The 16124-nt window shown below is 36.9% G+C and overlaps 1 protein-coding gene across 1 annotated transcript; it reads left to right on the forward strand.

Moving 5' to 3' along the window:
* Positions 1 to 7545: 7545 nt before the first annotated feature.
* On the forward strand, positions 7546 to 10686 carry LOC115926604. Its single transcript, XM_030991463.1, has 5 exons — positions 7546 to 7856; positions 8100 to 8221; positions 8598 to 8868; positions 9777 to 10021; positions 10458 to 10686. Exons 1-3 carry the CDS (start codon positions 7741 to 7743, stop codon positions 8855 to 8857), a joined length of 498 nt encoding a protein of 165 aa, XP_030847323.1. The 5' UTR covers positions 7546 to 7740; the 3' UTR covers positions 8858 to 8868; positions 9777 to 10021; positions 10458 to 10686.
* Positions 10687 to 16124: the final 5438 nt, after the last annotated feature.

The following is a 16124-nucleotide window of genomic DNA, read 5'->3' on the forward strand; positions in this document are numbered from 1 at the left end:
AATCAGTGTACACATTACTTTAACAAAGAGGACAATAATGTGTTCAATACATTTTTGCTGTTAAAGAATTTTTATATTTAAAAATTATTGTTTTATAATTTAGTACCATGTTTATCTACTTTGTGCACATTTAGAATGTATATATAATACTCGTTAATATTTTTCTTTGTTTATGCTCTCATACACCGAGAAGGGGTCGATAAACTTATTTATATACCACGTACGAAGATTCTTGAATTTCGTACTCACCGACTCACGTTGTACTTCACTGCGATCTCCAAAATGTATCACCGCCACAGTCGATTTCTTGTTCTTGTCAAACCATAGCCTATCCGATATGCGTCGGGCTTTATGGCAAATATACTGATCGCTTTATGGAGACTGACATCGGCGCGGGCGTCAGCCTTATTTGGTGATCGATCACTTTGATTCAACCAATCAAATATCATCTCCAGGTTCCTCATCGCTCATTGGCTTATTTTGGTCCATGCTACATAAATATTTATGAAAAAGATTTACAAGGGGTTCGTAGATTTTCTACGAACGAAACAGTGTACATAAAAGAAAATAAACTTTTCGCATGCACCAGTGATGATAGGCGCTCGGGCTGACGAACGCGCCGATGTCAGTCTCCATAAACCCGATTAGTACTGGTAAAGCCCGACGCATATCGGATAGGCTAGTAAAACCACTGACGCATATCGGCAGAAAAGTTCAATCCTTGGCTATTATTCTTTCATGAAAATGTATAATTTTGTCCATCTACCTCATACACGCAAACTCGGTGTTGAGCAATAATCGTAAAAACAGAGACTGTTCTTTCCGTCGTCTCACCGGCCCAATTCCGATATAACTGCAGTAATGTAAGTGTTTTAATTGAGTGGGTCGCGAGGGGGGGGGGGGGGGGGGGGGTCTCAGGGGTTCGACCCCAACAAAAATCAAGACCCCATTTTTTTATAGTATAAATGACTTTATGCGAGCCACATGTAGAAACTGAATGCTAGAACTCCAACCCCCAAAGCCCGACCCCTTCCTAATTATTTTCCTCGCCTGGACAACCACTGGACACAAAGTACAAGAATTTGAATTCCTTATAAGACAGGACTGAGGCTCATTCCCATGTCGATCAGTATGGATATCATTCCATTATCTTCAGATTCGTATCAAGAGATGGGAATAGTATAGGCTCTGGGGGGTGTTTCACAAAGATTTTAAGTCAAACTTAACTCTAAGTCGGACCTACATAATGGAGATCCATTAGTAGCTTTATAGTAACATATATTCAAAAGCAAAAATTCAAGTATTTTAAACTTTTCATAAATTCCAAATCAAGAACATGAAATCTCCCATGATAATAGAAGATATGAACGATTTGAATCAACATTTTATGCCTTTTAAAATAACTTTTACAAAATATTTTCAAGGATGCTAACGGCTGTCCATAACTGTTAAGCCCAACTTAGAGATAAGTTCAACTTAGGATCTTTGTGAAACACCACCCAGGAAGGGTATACGATGAAAGAATGGTTGTGTACAAGACGAAAAAAGGATGAAAATCAAGAGAGTGAGAGAGTGACAGAGAGAGAGAGAGAGAGAGAAAAAGACAGATAGAGTGTGTGTGTGAGAGAGAGAGGGATATATATACAGAGAGAGATACAGAGAGAGTTACAGAGAGAGATACATTCAGAGAGATATATATATATATATATATAGTTGAAAAGAGAGAGAGAGAGAGAGATACATAAAAAAATGCACGAGAAAGAATATCTTTCAATAGGCAATTACATCTCCAAACTGTTTTATTCAGAACCTTTGTTGCGACACCATTCGTCTTTTTAGGCTGATACTCTTTATCATATAAACTGTAATTGTGCCGTCTTACTACTAGTATTTAGCATATTTGAAAAATACTAGTAAATATTGAATTGATTGAACATCAATTCGTAAGCGCATTTTACCACTATTCATTATCATGAATGTTCTTTATCAATGTTGTTAGACGAGTTGAAATTTGATCATGTGAAAGCGGGCTAAACTGTTGATTACCAAATGGACTTTCACAACTCCTGGTTTTCATAAATTTGTTTCTACGTCAGAGCAAGTAGCCTGATTGTGATATCATACAGAAAGTACACTGTGACCCGCCGATAATCCATTGAAAGCCCTAATATTATCGTCAATTTACACGTGCGATCATTTTCTAATGGCCAACCGCTAGCAGCGATCGGGTATTCAGGTTTTTTCTCCATTTTTAAAGGGATCGTTTAACAATGTTAAATCTGAGATACACGGCCCTACGTGTTATCAGTGTCTGTGATATGGTGTAATATTGGAGCCCTAAAAAAATTGCGCTTCAAAATGATCAAAAAGTGCCTCAAAAAAGCAAAAATCTTTGAGTGACCGGTTTTACCATACTCGTTTTTCCCAATAGACTGTAGTGTTATGAAAACCGTCAGGCGAACGGTTTTCAAAATTTGTAATTCCAATCATAAAGTTCTTGATAATCAGACAGGCGATCGGCTTGTAAAAGTCATGGGGCTCCTGACTGACCTTAAGGTTTATAATTATCATTGCATCATGAGCTAAATCCAGAATTTTATTTCAGAATCTGAGACAAAGTTACCGGATCCCTTTAATGCAAATTATTATCCCATCGCCTTAACAATTAACCATCCTAACGTCCTGAGAGATTATAGATAGATGAATAAATAGATACATAGGAGGAATTTTTGTATTTCCTTCATAAATAAATGGGGGCTTTTTTTTGCTGATAAAGGAAATTTCATGGCAGGTGTGCCCATATGAGCTGGCATTAAAGCAAAAGAAAAATAAGAAAAAGAAAAAAGAAAAATAGATACCTGTGGCCTAAGATGAAAAAGAACATCATAATTTATATTCGAAGTGGTGACACGGAGAAAATAAGGGGAGCGGGGAAGAGAAAATAAAAACAGAGAGAAAGAAAGAGAAAGAGAGAGAGAGAGAGAGAGAACGAGAAAGAAGAGATAAAGAGAGAAATGGAGGGGGTGTATCCCACGTTACTGCTTGTCCGAAGACGAAGTTTTACCAGTTGTTCTCTTGGAGAAAGAAAAAAAAACACACACAAACAAAAAACTCCAGGGCAATCCTCTTCCTAAATCTAAATATGAATGATGCCGGAGAGATATTCGAGGAAATTTGGCTCTATTTCTTATGAAGCTCAACAAGGTATCCATTTCATCCATCTCACCTGCATGCACCTAATGATATCATCCTTATCTCCTCAGGCATCGGAACAAAATCAGATGTAAAGCTACTTAAAGCTTATCGGAGCCAAACGATATTTTAAGGAGACAGAATGGAATCGAAGTCATGAAATATAAATGAGAATAAGCAAGAGTTCAAGGTTGTTGGAGCTACCCCAGAGGAACAATTTAAAACAGTGCGAAAGCAGAACAGAATCAATCAAAATTATGGGAATTGTCAAGAATTTGGAAGTTTAAAAAAGTGAACGAGAGAGCGATAAAGATAGACCTATCAAGATATATATATATATATATATATATATATATATATATATATGAAAAGTACTTTTCAGCGTGCAATGATCATTGTTGCTATTTGTTTGTTTGACTTTATTTCCGCATTTTTCACCATAAGGCATACTAACAAGTGAAATACAAACGAGGTATATATTATTGAAAAAGGTAAAATTATAATCATATCATAATATAAACCAATTGAATAATTATATCTTTAAAAAAATCCACATAGTTTAATATCATTTCAAAATTTCAAAAAACAGGAGACCGCCATCTTAAGCTAGAGATTGGACGTGATGTTGTTGTTCTGGGTCACTAATGACCACTATTTATCATGGGCCTACATGCTATTATATGGTACGCCGATGCTTTCATCACAGATTATGTTGCAGTATGTTTTGCGTGTATAATCAAACATTTCTGAGTGGCCATCTCTTTATAAAGACCACCTGTTTATAGTGGCCATGCATTTTCCCTCCCTCGAGAGAGAAACGCACTATGAACATAACAGACGAAGAAAGCGGACAAAATATGCAGTTCCTCAGGTAGACAAAGGAACATCCCTTCACTGCTATTATGTAAAAAGGGGAATAATTATGCATGTGACACCTGTTCTACACATTTTTACATAATAGCAGTGAAGGGATGTTTCTTTGTCTACCTGAGGAACTGTATATTTTGTCCGCTTTCTTTGTCAGTCATATTCATAGTGACGTGTGCTGTGAAATGTACCTGTTTAGAAAGACCACCTGTCTCAGTGGCTATTTTTTCTGTTTCCCTTCGGTGGCCTCAAGAGATGCAGGTTTGACAGTAATTGTTTTTTAAGAGACGTGTATCAATTAAATGTCTGTTCTATAACTTCACATCTTATTCCATAGCATATGTCATCTTTCCTGACTTGATTTGCATGAAGTCTTTCGTCTGTGTTCTGATCGTCAACGAAACGGAGTTAAGTCTTTTGTCAATTCCGTTTGTTGCTATGGCAGGCAGCCAGTGAAAACGAATTCGTTTAGTCAAATTATGGAAATGCAAGCATCACTTTAAAAAAACAGAAATTTGTTATTCCTGGCCCATTTTCCTGATTGAGGTGTCATATGAAAGAGCAGAAAATGAACTTTTTATAAATGTGAATTTTTCTTCGAAATTCAGATACTGCCCGCCAAATGACTTTTTGGTTTCCTTCCTTCAAATTGCTTTTAATCACTCATGCGTAAAAATGCATCATATAAGTTACATCAAATGAAAGAGGAGGATCTAAGCTTTACAAATATGTGTCATTCATTAATTATAATTGTGATTAAGTTATGATAAAATATTGATAATTTTCGGTTTCGTGTTTTCTGGGTCGCACTGTATAGTGATGCGATGCGATGCGAAATGAAATGATTTAATATAATATGATATAGTCTGGCAAGTAAACTTTCATTACTGAATTCCTTTTGTATTTGTATCATTTGTATTCATATAGTCCTCTTACCTGTTGCAACAAATTACGTTCTAGCCTTGTAGACATAGGCGGATATCCCTGGGAATGGGGGGGATATATCCCCACCCCCGAAAAAATTGAATAAGGGGGATCATTCCCCCCTAGTGGTATGCATATTTTTATGGTAAAATGATTACTGTAAAGGCTTTCATTTAAATTTTACCTAAAAGTGTTAAAAGTCTAAGAGCCTAAAAGTTTAAAATCCCCCCCCCAAAAAAAAAAAAAAATTAGCTTCAGAGGAGCGGGCGCACATCCCTCCCCAGACGCTCATTGACGCTAACGCGCGTGTGTGCGTGTGTGCGTGTGTGTGTGTGCGTGTGTGTGTTTTCTACATTCTATAGCTTTGTATTTTCATCACTTGTATATACAGTTACGTTACATTCTATTGTTTCACCTTATTGTATTATAGGGCCCCGCTCACAAGCGAAGCTTCTGAAGGGGTCCTACAGCCACTCATTTTATGATGTGATCAGGAAGCTGTAATGAATGGAGATCCCGTCCAAGAGGCCCCTTTGAAGCCATCCGTGGCACCGCGCGTCTTTTGTTTCCCCTGCCGTAATCCCCTTAATCCCTCTCCGAGACCATACAGCTCCCTAGTGGCTCTTAGTCCTCCCGTTCCACCCACAGCCCAGCCCAGCGAGCACGGCGGCTTTTGCTTTGCCGGCCCGTACTCTGGGTGAATAGTAGTGATAACTTGACAACTTCTAGCCCTAAATCAATAAATGCGCAAACATATAACACAATTTCATTTAGTTCTTTAGGAAGATAAACCTTTGGACTACCTTCCTAGCTATGTACAAATTTCGGAAATTTTCGGAAAATGTCAATAATTAGATGAGAAAATCATGATGATGAAAACCTTTCATTCGCTGTAACTCATGATTTCCTTGGTCGATTTCGCTGGTTGAAATGGCCATATCTTCAGTAGAGCTATCCGAGAACGGAAAACGCATTTGATGACTAATAGAAAGTTGCATTAGTCATATGCTGTGAATTCTGCATTTTATATGTTATAGCTAAATACATCTTCACTGAACATGACTTAATTTTTCGGTGCCTCGCATGGCTTCAAAGCTCGATGCTTGCATATATTTGCAAAAGAGTGAATAGAGAACTTAGGGAAGCAGATGGCGTTGCGTAACATTTCGTACTATTTGGAATGCCAGAGAGGAACTGTGCATTGATATGGACAGCTGTTGATGGAAATGATGGCGGGAGAAGGTTACATTTCTCTTTGTTAAGCCAGGTTAATCTTGAATATTTTACCCTCGGAAAATTCTTTCGAGACGGTATCTCCATTCATTACAGCTTCCTGATGTGATCAAGTTAATAAATGATGATTAATGTACTATTACCATTCTTTTTCTTAGGTAAAAGATCATATCATATTTTGTGTGGTTTTGAATAGATTGAACTTGAACTTACCTGATCGTAAATACTTTAGCCCTCCCCCCCCAACACTTTTTAAAACGTTTCGTGGGGCCTGTTTTGTATGTTTGTATGCAGTTATTTCGATGATAGCCTACGATCTACAACAGAAAGAGGTCATGGAAATTACGTAATCAAAAGTGAATTCCATGACATGCATGGTACCTAAGTGAAAGTATTCTTTTCAAAAGGGGGAATTATAAAGCACCGCTATCACATTAGCAGCGATTATTCTCAAATGCAAAAAGCACCATCTCCAAAATCTGTTGGAAATTGGGGTCATTTAAACTCGTACCATATGTTAATTACAAATTGGTCTATATTCCGGACTGGGTAGAAAACACAAGTGATGTGATGTTTGGGTGATTATAGAAGGGTGAATCTGTGTTTGTCTCATGGCAAATCAATACAACATTCCAATTCAACAGATTGTACACATTGACGAAATAAGGGAAATACATGTAAGTCTATTATGCGGTCTAATTGTTTGACGATTTTAGTGATTTCAAAAAAGAAATATTTATCACACTTTGCTCACTTTCTTCTTCTTCTTCTTCTTCTTCTTCTTCTTCTTCTTCTTCTTCTTCTAACTGTCTCCTCTGACCAGGCACGTAGCCAGAGTTTTATGTTTGGATGGGGGGGGGGGGGCACATACATGTAATCGATCGAGGTCCAAAAAAGGGGTCTAAAAAAGTTCAACCGTTCTTTTTTTTTGGGGGGGGGGGCACGTTGCCCCCCCCCCCCCGTGGCTACGTGCCTGCCTCTGACACCGATTTTGTTTGCAGGTTTATTGTTGCGTGTCCATCAAAATGAAAGAAAGGCGTTCACGTCATACGGGGCACACTTTACTGATCACCCATGCAGGAGCACAATAGTACCTGTTCATGAATAACCTTATAATGCTCTATCAATCAACAGCTGAAGACGATAGCTTCAAGCAGTTCCTCTACAAATCAGATGTTAGAAAGTACGAGGTTCGCTGGAATTCCAAAATTATTAGCATGACAATAGATTTTAGCACGGTGGGCTCAATAGCATGACAGTTATCACCAGTATAATATGCTTGGAACCCGTTGCCATTATTAAATGCCTTTGTCTTGGGTGTATGTGATTCGTTCGTCTGCTCAAACCACGTGATGCATTCAAAGAAACCGCCCGCGCAAATCGAATTTTAGGTTTCGTGTAAGATGAGGGGCTAAAAATCTGCCTGTCTCTGCTAGATTCTGTCCTAGACAAGTCGCTTGGAGATTTTTACTTAGTTTTTGCTTCGTAATTGAATTCGTCGTCTTCGTATTGCTTAGTGTCATAATGATTGCTAACCGGTACAACGATAACTGCGTGGAGTATACCCAGAAGGGTACGCGTTGTTTGAGGAAGGTACCCCTGGCCTTAGGTATTGAAGGAGAGTGCTGGCAACACCGTCAGTAAGTACACAACAATTTCCTAAATTAAAACCAAATTTACCAACCATAGTTGATTATACATTCAAGAAGTATAATGACCCCTAAGTGAGTTGAAATAGGTTTCTTTAGAGTCATCCTTTGTCGAATTACCTAATCAAAAGTGTTTAAAAAATTGTAACATGTGCACTTTATAATTATTTGAAATATATTATTATTGGCAATCTGGTAGTAATAATTTCTTGTTTTATGTTTCCTGTATTACAGACAGCCAGCCGAAGTCCAGTGCTCTGCACATACGGGGCTTCATGGGAATGGCAGACGTTGCAGCCGGCGTGGACGTCACTCGCTAGACGAAAACGCCGTTGAACTCTACTGCACGCAACACGGTATGTATTTATTCAAAGTAAACCTCTCAAAATTACTGTTACTTCTCATTTGTTTAAAAGGCAGTCATGTGGACCATAGACCTTTACTGGTTAAAAATAGTATGTATAGAATCGTGAATAATGATTCATGACGAAAATATTTTGAGACTAATTACACTGCCCCTATAGCTGTATGTAAGATGTTGGATCATTCAAAGTGTACGCTTTGTACTGTGACATTTTAATGAGTTGGGCCACCATTTTGCCTTTTTTTGGGGGGGGGGGGGGGAGGTAGATCTATATAACAAATATCAATGGAGAATCGTGTATTTTAATGTAATCGGTGAAATGCTATGAAGCACATCCTAACCATTTATATTTTGCTTGGTTCATACAGTCAACAAGTTGCATCGCGAGAACGGTCGTGCGGAGGTCGTTTCTGCTAATCGCCAACAGCAGGATGAACAGCGTAGGAGGGCGGAGGAGCGTGAGCAACTCCACCCGAGACGAAGGTCACCGCGTCTGGTAGAGCGAGAGATCGCAGCTGCCGCCGCTGTTCAGCTCGCCGCAGCAAGAGAGCAACGTCGTGCCGCCAATCGGGCAAACCAGAACCTGCGGAGGTCGGCCCGGATTGCCGCGAGGCGAGGCAATGTGTGATAATAGCCTGGGTAAGTAAAATTACTTTATATCTGCACTCGCCTATTTTTATAATCATAACAATACCCCCCCCCCCCCCTCCGAAAAAAAATAGATGAGCATATGTACTCAAAATATAATTATGTAATTTGAAGACTTGTGTATCTGCCCAAACTTTACCAACATAGCAGCAACTTTAGTTGAAACAAAGTGAGCCGAGGTGGTTTCAATGTTTCTTTTATCATCGATCCCTAAAGGGCCTTAACAGTAACATGTTATTTACCACTTATGTATAGGGGGTTCTGAAAATGAATAAATCTGAATGCATATTCTGTTGTCAAGTACGTTAAAAAGAAGTATGAAACCAAACATATGGCTCACAATGAAATTAAAGGGGATGTACTCCCTGATATTAAGTTGATTTTAATAGAAGCAGATAAATGAGAGAAACAGGCCAGTGAAATTTTGAGCATAAACCGATTGCAAATAAGAAAGTTATTATGGGAGCACGCAATCAAACATAATTGGTGATTCTGACGTATCACGTGACGTGAGCTCGCCTCCCGGTGTCCTTTCCCCCCAAAATCCTAAAAACGTATATGTTCACTTAAGAAATGTTTCAATCATATATCAACCCTAAGTATAATCATTGCTATGTTTGGTTTTATACAACCCCTGTATGAAACGTTTCTATTCCGTCATCAATAGCTAAGAGAATTTAAAAAAAAAAAAAAAAAAAAATCTGTACAGAGCAAGTAGGAGAGGAGCTATACATGATGACAGCTTAACACATTCATAACTTTCATATTTTTAATTTGATATTGCACTACTTTGTTTCTCATTTTTATGGTTTTATTACAACCAACTTGATATCAGGGTGGACTTCCACTTTTAGTATGAATGATTTTTTTTAAACTCACTTTGTTCTTCTTTCCTACAGACTGATTCGCAGAAGCAGCAGGGGGGAGACCGAGGGGGGATACTGGGTCGAACACTGCTGAGGTTCTCGGGACGTAAACGCCTTGCTATAGGAGTAGTAGGGAGGAAGCCGAGACGGGTAGTGCATGGTCACTCAAACCAGGCCCGCTGCACTATCGTGGTCAAGAAAGACTGGGTGTGGTCAGTCGTGGTAGACGCCGGAGGCCATTCTCTTTCTTTGACCGCCTGTAAATTATTTCCAAGAAGGTATGTGTACTGTTCATTATTAGGCTTCAAACAGTGGCCCGAATTCACAAAGGAGGTTTGTCGACAAATCTCCTTTATGAATTCGGGCCACTATGTTTGAAATAGTAATCAGTTATTTATAGCATTATAGCAGTCCATGGTGAGTCTTCATGTTTGCTTCTGTTTGCTCATGTCCTCATCATTTTTGAAAGTATGCAACTGCTATGTTTCCTCTATTTTATAATTAGTAAATGTAGGACCGAAAGGTGAAAAGTATTTGAATATTTGTTCAAGATACTTGGAAATAAATCTATTTTGAAATGAATGTATAAACTTGCTATATACTATACCTAACAAAATGTAATAATTTGTCTTTTAGTTTTAAGATTGTATCTGCCCCATCATATTTCCTTTGAGATGCCTAATACAGCATTCTGTTTACCTCTTTATTCCACAGATCAGGCCTCGCCGTGGGACGCGCACACACGTCGTAGGTATGCAGGTATTTCAATGTCTACCTTGTGACAATATGTTCCTATTCACCAGATCTTATTACCCCCATACCTCCTAATTGGAGGCATGTATATCTATGAGTTTGACACGTTGGTTACTAAGTTGAGAACTTGTGAATATTTGGTCGAAAATCTTTTTGAAATATACATTATATTGTTATAACAAAGGATTCAGAAGGTGTCTTTTTTTGTAAGTCTTAGTTATTGGGTTTCGCAATCATCCCTCTCATAAAAGCAGTTATACTGATATTTCAAATTGTATCTTGTTGTAAGAGATAGACGTGGCAGGAGTTTTCCAATTACCCAGTTTGTAATTAGCACGAAATATCCACTGAATATCTAAACATGGAGAGACCCAACATGATCCTTAAAGTGGAGGAGTTACATGAATGCCCTGTATGTCAATTTAGAGATATGCAACTTTACCTGTGTATCATGAAATATCATAACGGTGCATGAAATAAAATGAATATTTAAACATGAGCATGTATGCAGTAGTGCCTCATTTTGCACATTTTTTAAATACCAAAAACAAATTTAGACAGCAATTAAAAACTGGCTTGTTATAGTATGTGTACCGGTACTTGTGGAAAGAATGTACTTTCATGTGGAATATCAAAAAATTAGAAAAGAATTAGAAAAGAAGATTCCATCAACTAATGATCTTATACGAAAATGGTTTCAAACTAATAAAATGAAATACTATTTAAAAAAAATAAAATTAAAAAAGATAAGTAACATTAAGAATAAAAATATAAAATGAAAAAAATGATTCCATTGAATAGAATACATTCTTTTTATAAAAAATGGTTAGAAATGCGAAGTTTCAAACAGTAAAACCACTTTAATTATTAAGCATTATTGATCATAAAATTTTTCCAGTCCATTGAAACAAATACGTAAAATCTCAGCTTCTAATTGCAATTACTTGATTCAAATTTCTTATACATTATATCCAATTTATGCATATATAGGTTCTACTCACTTATAACAAATCCCATTCTGTTTCTCTTTTTGTCGCGGATTGTTCTCAATCCTATCTTTTAAAGGGGTGCATATTCCCGACATCTCTTACAATTTGAAGAAAAAAAGGAATCACTTAATCTAAGTCACCTTACACCTTTATGTGTGGCTGGGGTAAAATAGGTGTCCATTTATAGTTGAGTATGAGACAGTATTTTAATTTGTTGATTTTAGTATATTATTCAAAGTTAACATAAGACGTAGTAGCATGACATATCGGACACAAAATATATAGTGTTCACTACTTTCAGGTATACAGCCCCTGTAAATCCCATGTGTGTTCTTTAATAGGATTGGTTATACTCTCTGTGAAATGTAATATTTTTATCCTTTTTCCTTCTCCGCTAATCTTTACAGTTTGTCTCTTCAATCTTATACAATAGTATTACTTTTATTGTGGGTTGTTTTTGTTGTTCGTCTAGTAGGATAGGACTCCTTTTACATGTCATTAAATATATTATAAACTTTTTTCTGATTTTCTTCTCAATTCTCTACTAAATAAGTTAAATTATTTAATACAGTAAGCCCTACTTCAGATTTGTGACAAAAATACCTTCAAACACACCCTATCCTTTTCAAAATGACTTATCAAATTCTCACTTGCATGAATATTCTAACTCCTTCCCATCTCCTATTGATACATCCCCCTTCCTCTATAACTCTTTTTAAAAAAATAACAATAGACAAATTAGTATCGCACTGTATATATTAAACATCTACGAAAGTTGTGATTCCCTCTTTCAGTCTTTTGTTACTATCCAACAATTCTCAGTATTTTTTAACAGCTGCTTATCTTGTCCAATGCTCTCTTTGATTAACCCTTCTCTCCATTGCTGCAGGTATGTTTCTCGATATTGTAGAATTTTCTAATAGCTCCTTACATCCTCTAACAATATTGAATCTTTAACCCTAATAAGGCCGGGGGGACATTATGCCCCCCCCCCCTCCAAGATTTTTCCGATTGCTCGGGAACGCATATGGATGGCACCCCGCCGCTCCCTGACTTTTTTCTTTCGAGTCTTGCGCATCTTTAAAAAAGACGTACAGTTACAAGGTCACGTGACCTTTTGTCTTTGCATGTCAGCCCGAAAATCGCTCATTTGTGTGATTTGTGTAAAAACATATGGAAATGTCATTTTTCCTAAAAATAATTAGACATTGGTTATTGGGTCTTGTTTAAAGTTTAGGTGGTTGTTTTGGGAGTCAAAATAGTTGAATTATAGTAAGAAATGAAATAAAACAACAAAAACAATAAAATACATAAGTTAAAAATACAATGAAATGCATAAGAAATTGTCAAAACAAGAGATATTAGGAATAAGCTGGCTCTTCCGAAAAAAATTGTCGTATTTTTATTCCAAATGGTCTGATGAATATATGTAGTGAAAAAAATGCTTAAATATGAATAATATATGATTTTATGACCTTATTTGCATAAATTACCATAAATATGCAAATAAGTGAATTTTTCAAAAAATTTAAATTATCATATTATTCTATACACTTCACTTGACATGCGTGCAAATTTTCATATTGCCCCCCCCCCCGGCCGTACTAAGACCTCAAATAGCCCAGCCTTTTTAGTGTTAAGGGTCATTCCGTAAAATTGAGGCAAAAACAAAATCGAGATTGAGAAGGTTGTGAGATCACGAAGGTTAAAGAATGAAGAGTAAAGATTAAAGAGTGTAGTTCTGAAAAGACCTGTTCGAATACAGACAGTTCATGTTATTTTTATATCATTCTTTCCTCTTTCTCTATCATTGTATCTTTCTATTTATTTTTATTTGTTTATGTCTTGGTCTTTATTTTTCTTCTTTCTGTATATCAGCTCTAAATCAAGACCCATCCTCTGTTCCCCTCTCTCTCCCTCCCTTCCTATCTCTCACAATTTCTCCCACTTTCCCGCTTACTATTTATGATTATGACTTATCAAATCTACATTTGCTTGTTTGAATAGGATACATAAAATTCGAAGCAAGAATTTTAATGGCCTTCTCCCCCTACCCCCCCCCCCTCTCCTCTATCGGTATCACCCTCTCCCTCTCTCTCTCTCTCTCTCTCTCTCTATATATATATATATATTTATGATTTCACATTATTTGTTCATGGAATACTGCACATCTGATTTAAATATTGAATAGCTAGTAGAATACTATTGCATATCGCATTAAAGCAGGAATTGTGATTCCTCCCTTATTTTTCTTTACATTCATTTATTTCTAAATCTAGATTTGCTTATTCGAATACTGTACCATGAAACAAAAGGGATGAGAACACTATGTATGTGAACAGCACGCCTAGTCAGGTCCTATAGTTTTCTTTCATTTTAAGACATTAAATTTTATCTTTTTGGGGTATTCATAGTGTAAGGTTAGGTTTTCACTGGCTAGATGATGGTGACATGTGGATGATAAGCCTATGGGGGCACTGTCCCTTAAATTGTGGGCAAACGGCACGCCCAGTCATCTGCTAGTTTCCTTTCATTTTAAGATTTTACTCTTTTTTTTTGGGGGGGGGGGAGGGTACATTATGGTAATAGGTTAGGACTTTACTGGCTGGGAGATGGTGACCTGTGAATTATGAGCCTACTGGGCACTGCCCCTGAAATTGTGGGCGAACGGCACGCCCAGTCATGTCGTTGTTGTTGTTGTCTTGTGTTATCGGCGTTTCATTCTTTTTTAGAATATTTACGCCTTTCATTTTTTTTTTTTTTTTTTTTTTTACTATTTGTAAATTCGTATTGTTCTAAAATCATTTTTTTTTTTTTGATAATATAATCTCAGATCCACTGGTCTATGTGCTAGTTTTCTTTCATTTTTAAGATATTACCTTTTTTTTAATTTTTTTTTTTTTGTATTTATTTTTTTTGGGGGGGGGGGGGGGGGGGGAGGGGTGGGGGAGGGGGGGGGGAGGGGTGGGGGAGGGGGGGTATTAATGGTATAAGGTTAGGTCTTCACTGGCTGGGAGATGGTGACCTGTTAATTATGAGCCTACTTGGCAGTCATGTTGTTGTTTGGTATTATTGGCGTTTAATTTTTTTTTAAGAATATTTACACCTTTTTTTTTTCTTTTTTTCTTTTTTTTTTACTATTTGTAATTTCGTACTCTTCTAAATCATTGTTTTTTTAATAATATAATCTAAGATCCACTGGTCCATGTGCTAGTTTTCTTTCATTTTAAGATATTGCTTTTTGTTTTAGGGGGGGTAATCATGGTGCTAGGTTAGGTCTTCACTGGCTGGGAGATGGTGACCTGTGAATTATGAGCCTACTGGGCACTGCCCCTGAAATTGTGGGCGAACGGCACGCCCAGTCATGTCGTTGTTGTTGTTGTTGTTTTGTGTTATCGGCGTTTCATTCTGTTTAAGAATATTTACGCCTTTCATTTTTTTTTTTTTTTACTTTTTGTAAATTCGTACTGCTCTAAAATCATTGTTTTTTTTTATAATATAATCTCAGATCCAATGGTCTATGTGCTAGTTTCCTTCATTTATAAGATATTACATTTTTTTTTTTTTTTGGTTTTTTTTTTTTTTTTGGGGGGGGGGATGGTAATCATGGTGCTAGGTTAGGTTTTCACTGGCTGGGAGATGGTGACCTGTGAATGATGAGCCTACTGGGCAGTCATGTTGTAGTTTTTTTGTTTGGTATTATCGGCGTTTTATTTTTTTTGAAGGATATTTACGCCCTTCATTTTTTTTTTTTTTTTTTTTTTTTTACTATTTGTAAATTCGTACTCTTCTAAATCATTGTTTTGTTTTGATAATATAATCTCAGATCCACTGGTCCATGTGCTAGTTTTCATTCATTTTAAGATAAAACTTCTTTCTTCTATTTTTTTTTTTTTGGGGGGGGGGTATTAATGGCATTAGGTTAGGTTTTCACTGACTGGGAGATGGTGACCTGTGAATGATGAGCCTACTGGGCACTGCCCCTTAAATTGTGGGCGAACGGCACGCCCAGTCATGTGCTAGTTTTCTTTCATTTTAGTATATAACTTCTTCTTTTTTTTTGGGGGGGGGGGGGGGTAATCATGGTGCTAGGTTAGGTCTTCACTGTCTTGGAGATGGTGACCTATAAATTATGAGCGTATTGGGCACTGCCCCTGAAATTGTGGGCGAACGGCACGCCCAGTCATGTCGTTGTTGTTGTTGTTGTTGTTGTTTTGTGTTATCGGCGTTTCATTATTTTTTAGAATATTTACGCCTTTCATTTTTTTTCTTTTTTTTTTCTATATGTTAATTCGTACTGTTCTAAAATCATTGTTTTTTTTTATAATATAATCTCAGATCCACTGGTCTGTGTGCTAGTTTTTTTTCATTTTTAAGATATTACATTTCTTCTTTTTTTTCTTTTTTTTTTGGGGGGGGGGGGATGGTAATCATGGTGCTAGGTTAGGTTTTCACTGGCTGGGAGATGGTGACCTGTGAATGATGAGCCTACTGGGCAGTCATGTTGTAGTTTTTTTGTTTGGTATTATCGGCGTTTCATTCTTTTTTAGGATATTTACGTCCTTCATTTTTTTTATTTTATTTTTTTACTATTTGTAAATTCTTTCTCTTCCAAATCATTTTTTTTATTTTTTATAAT

Source organism: Strongylocentrotus purpuratus, unplaced genomic scaffold (assembly GCF_000002235.5).
Source record: "Strongylocentrotus purpuratus isolate Spur 01 unplaced genomic scaffold, Spur_5.0 spur5_scaffold_2, whole genome shotgun sequence".
Lineage (NCBI taxonomy): Eukaryota > Metazoa > Echinodermata > Echinoidea > Camarodonta > Strongylocentrotidae > Strongylocentrotus > Strongylocentrotus purpuratus.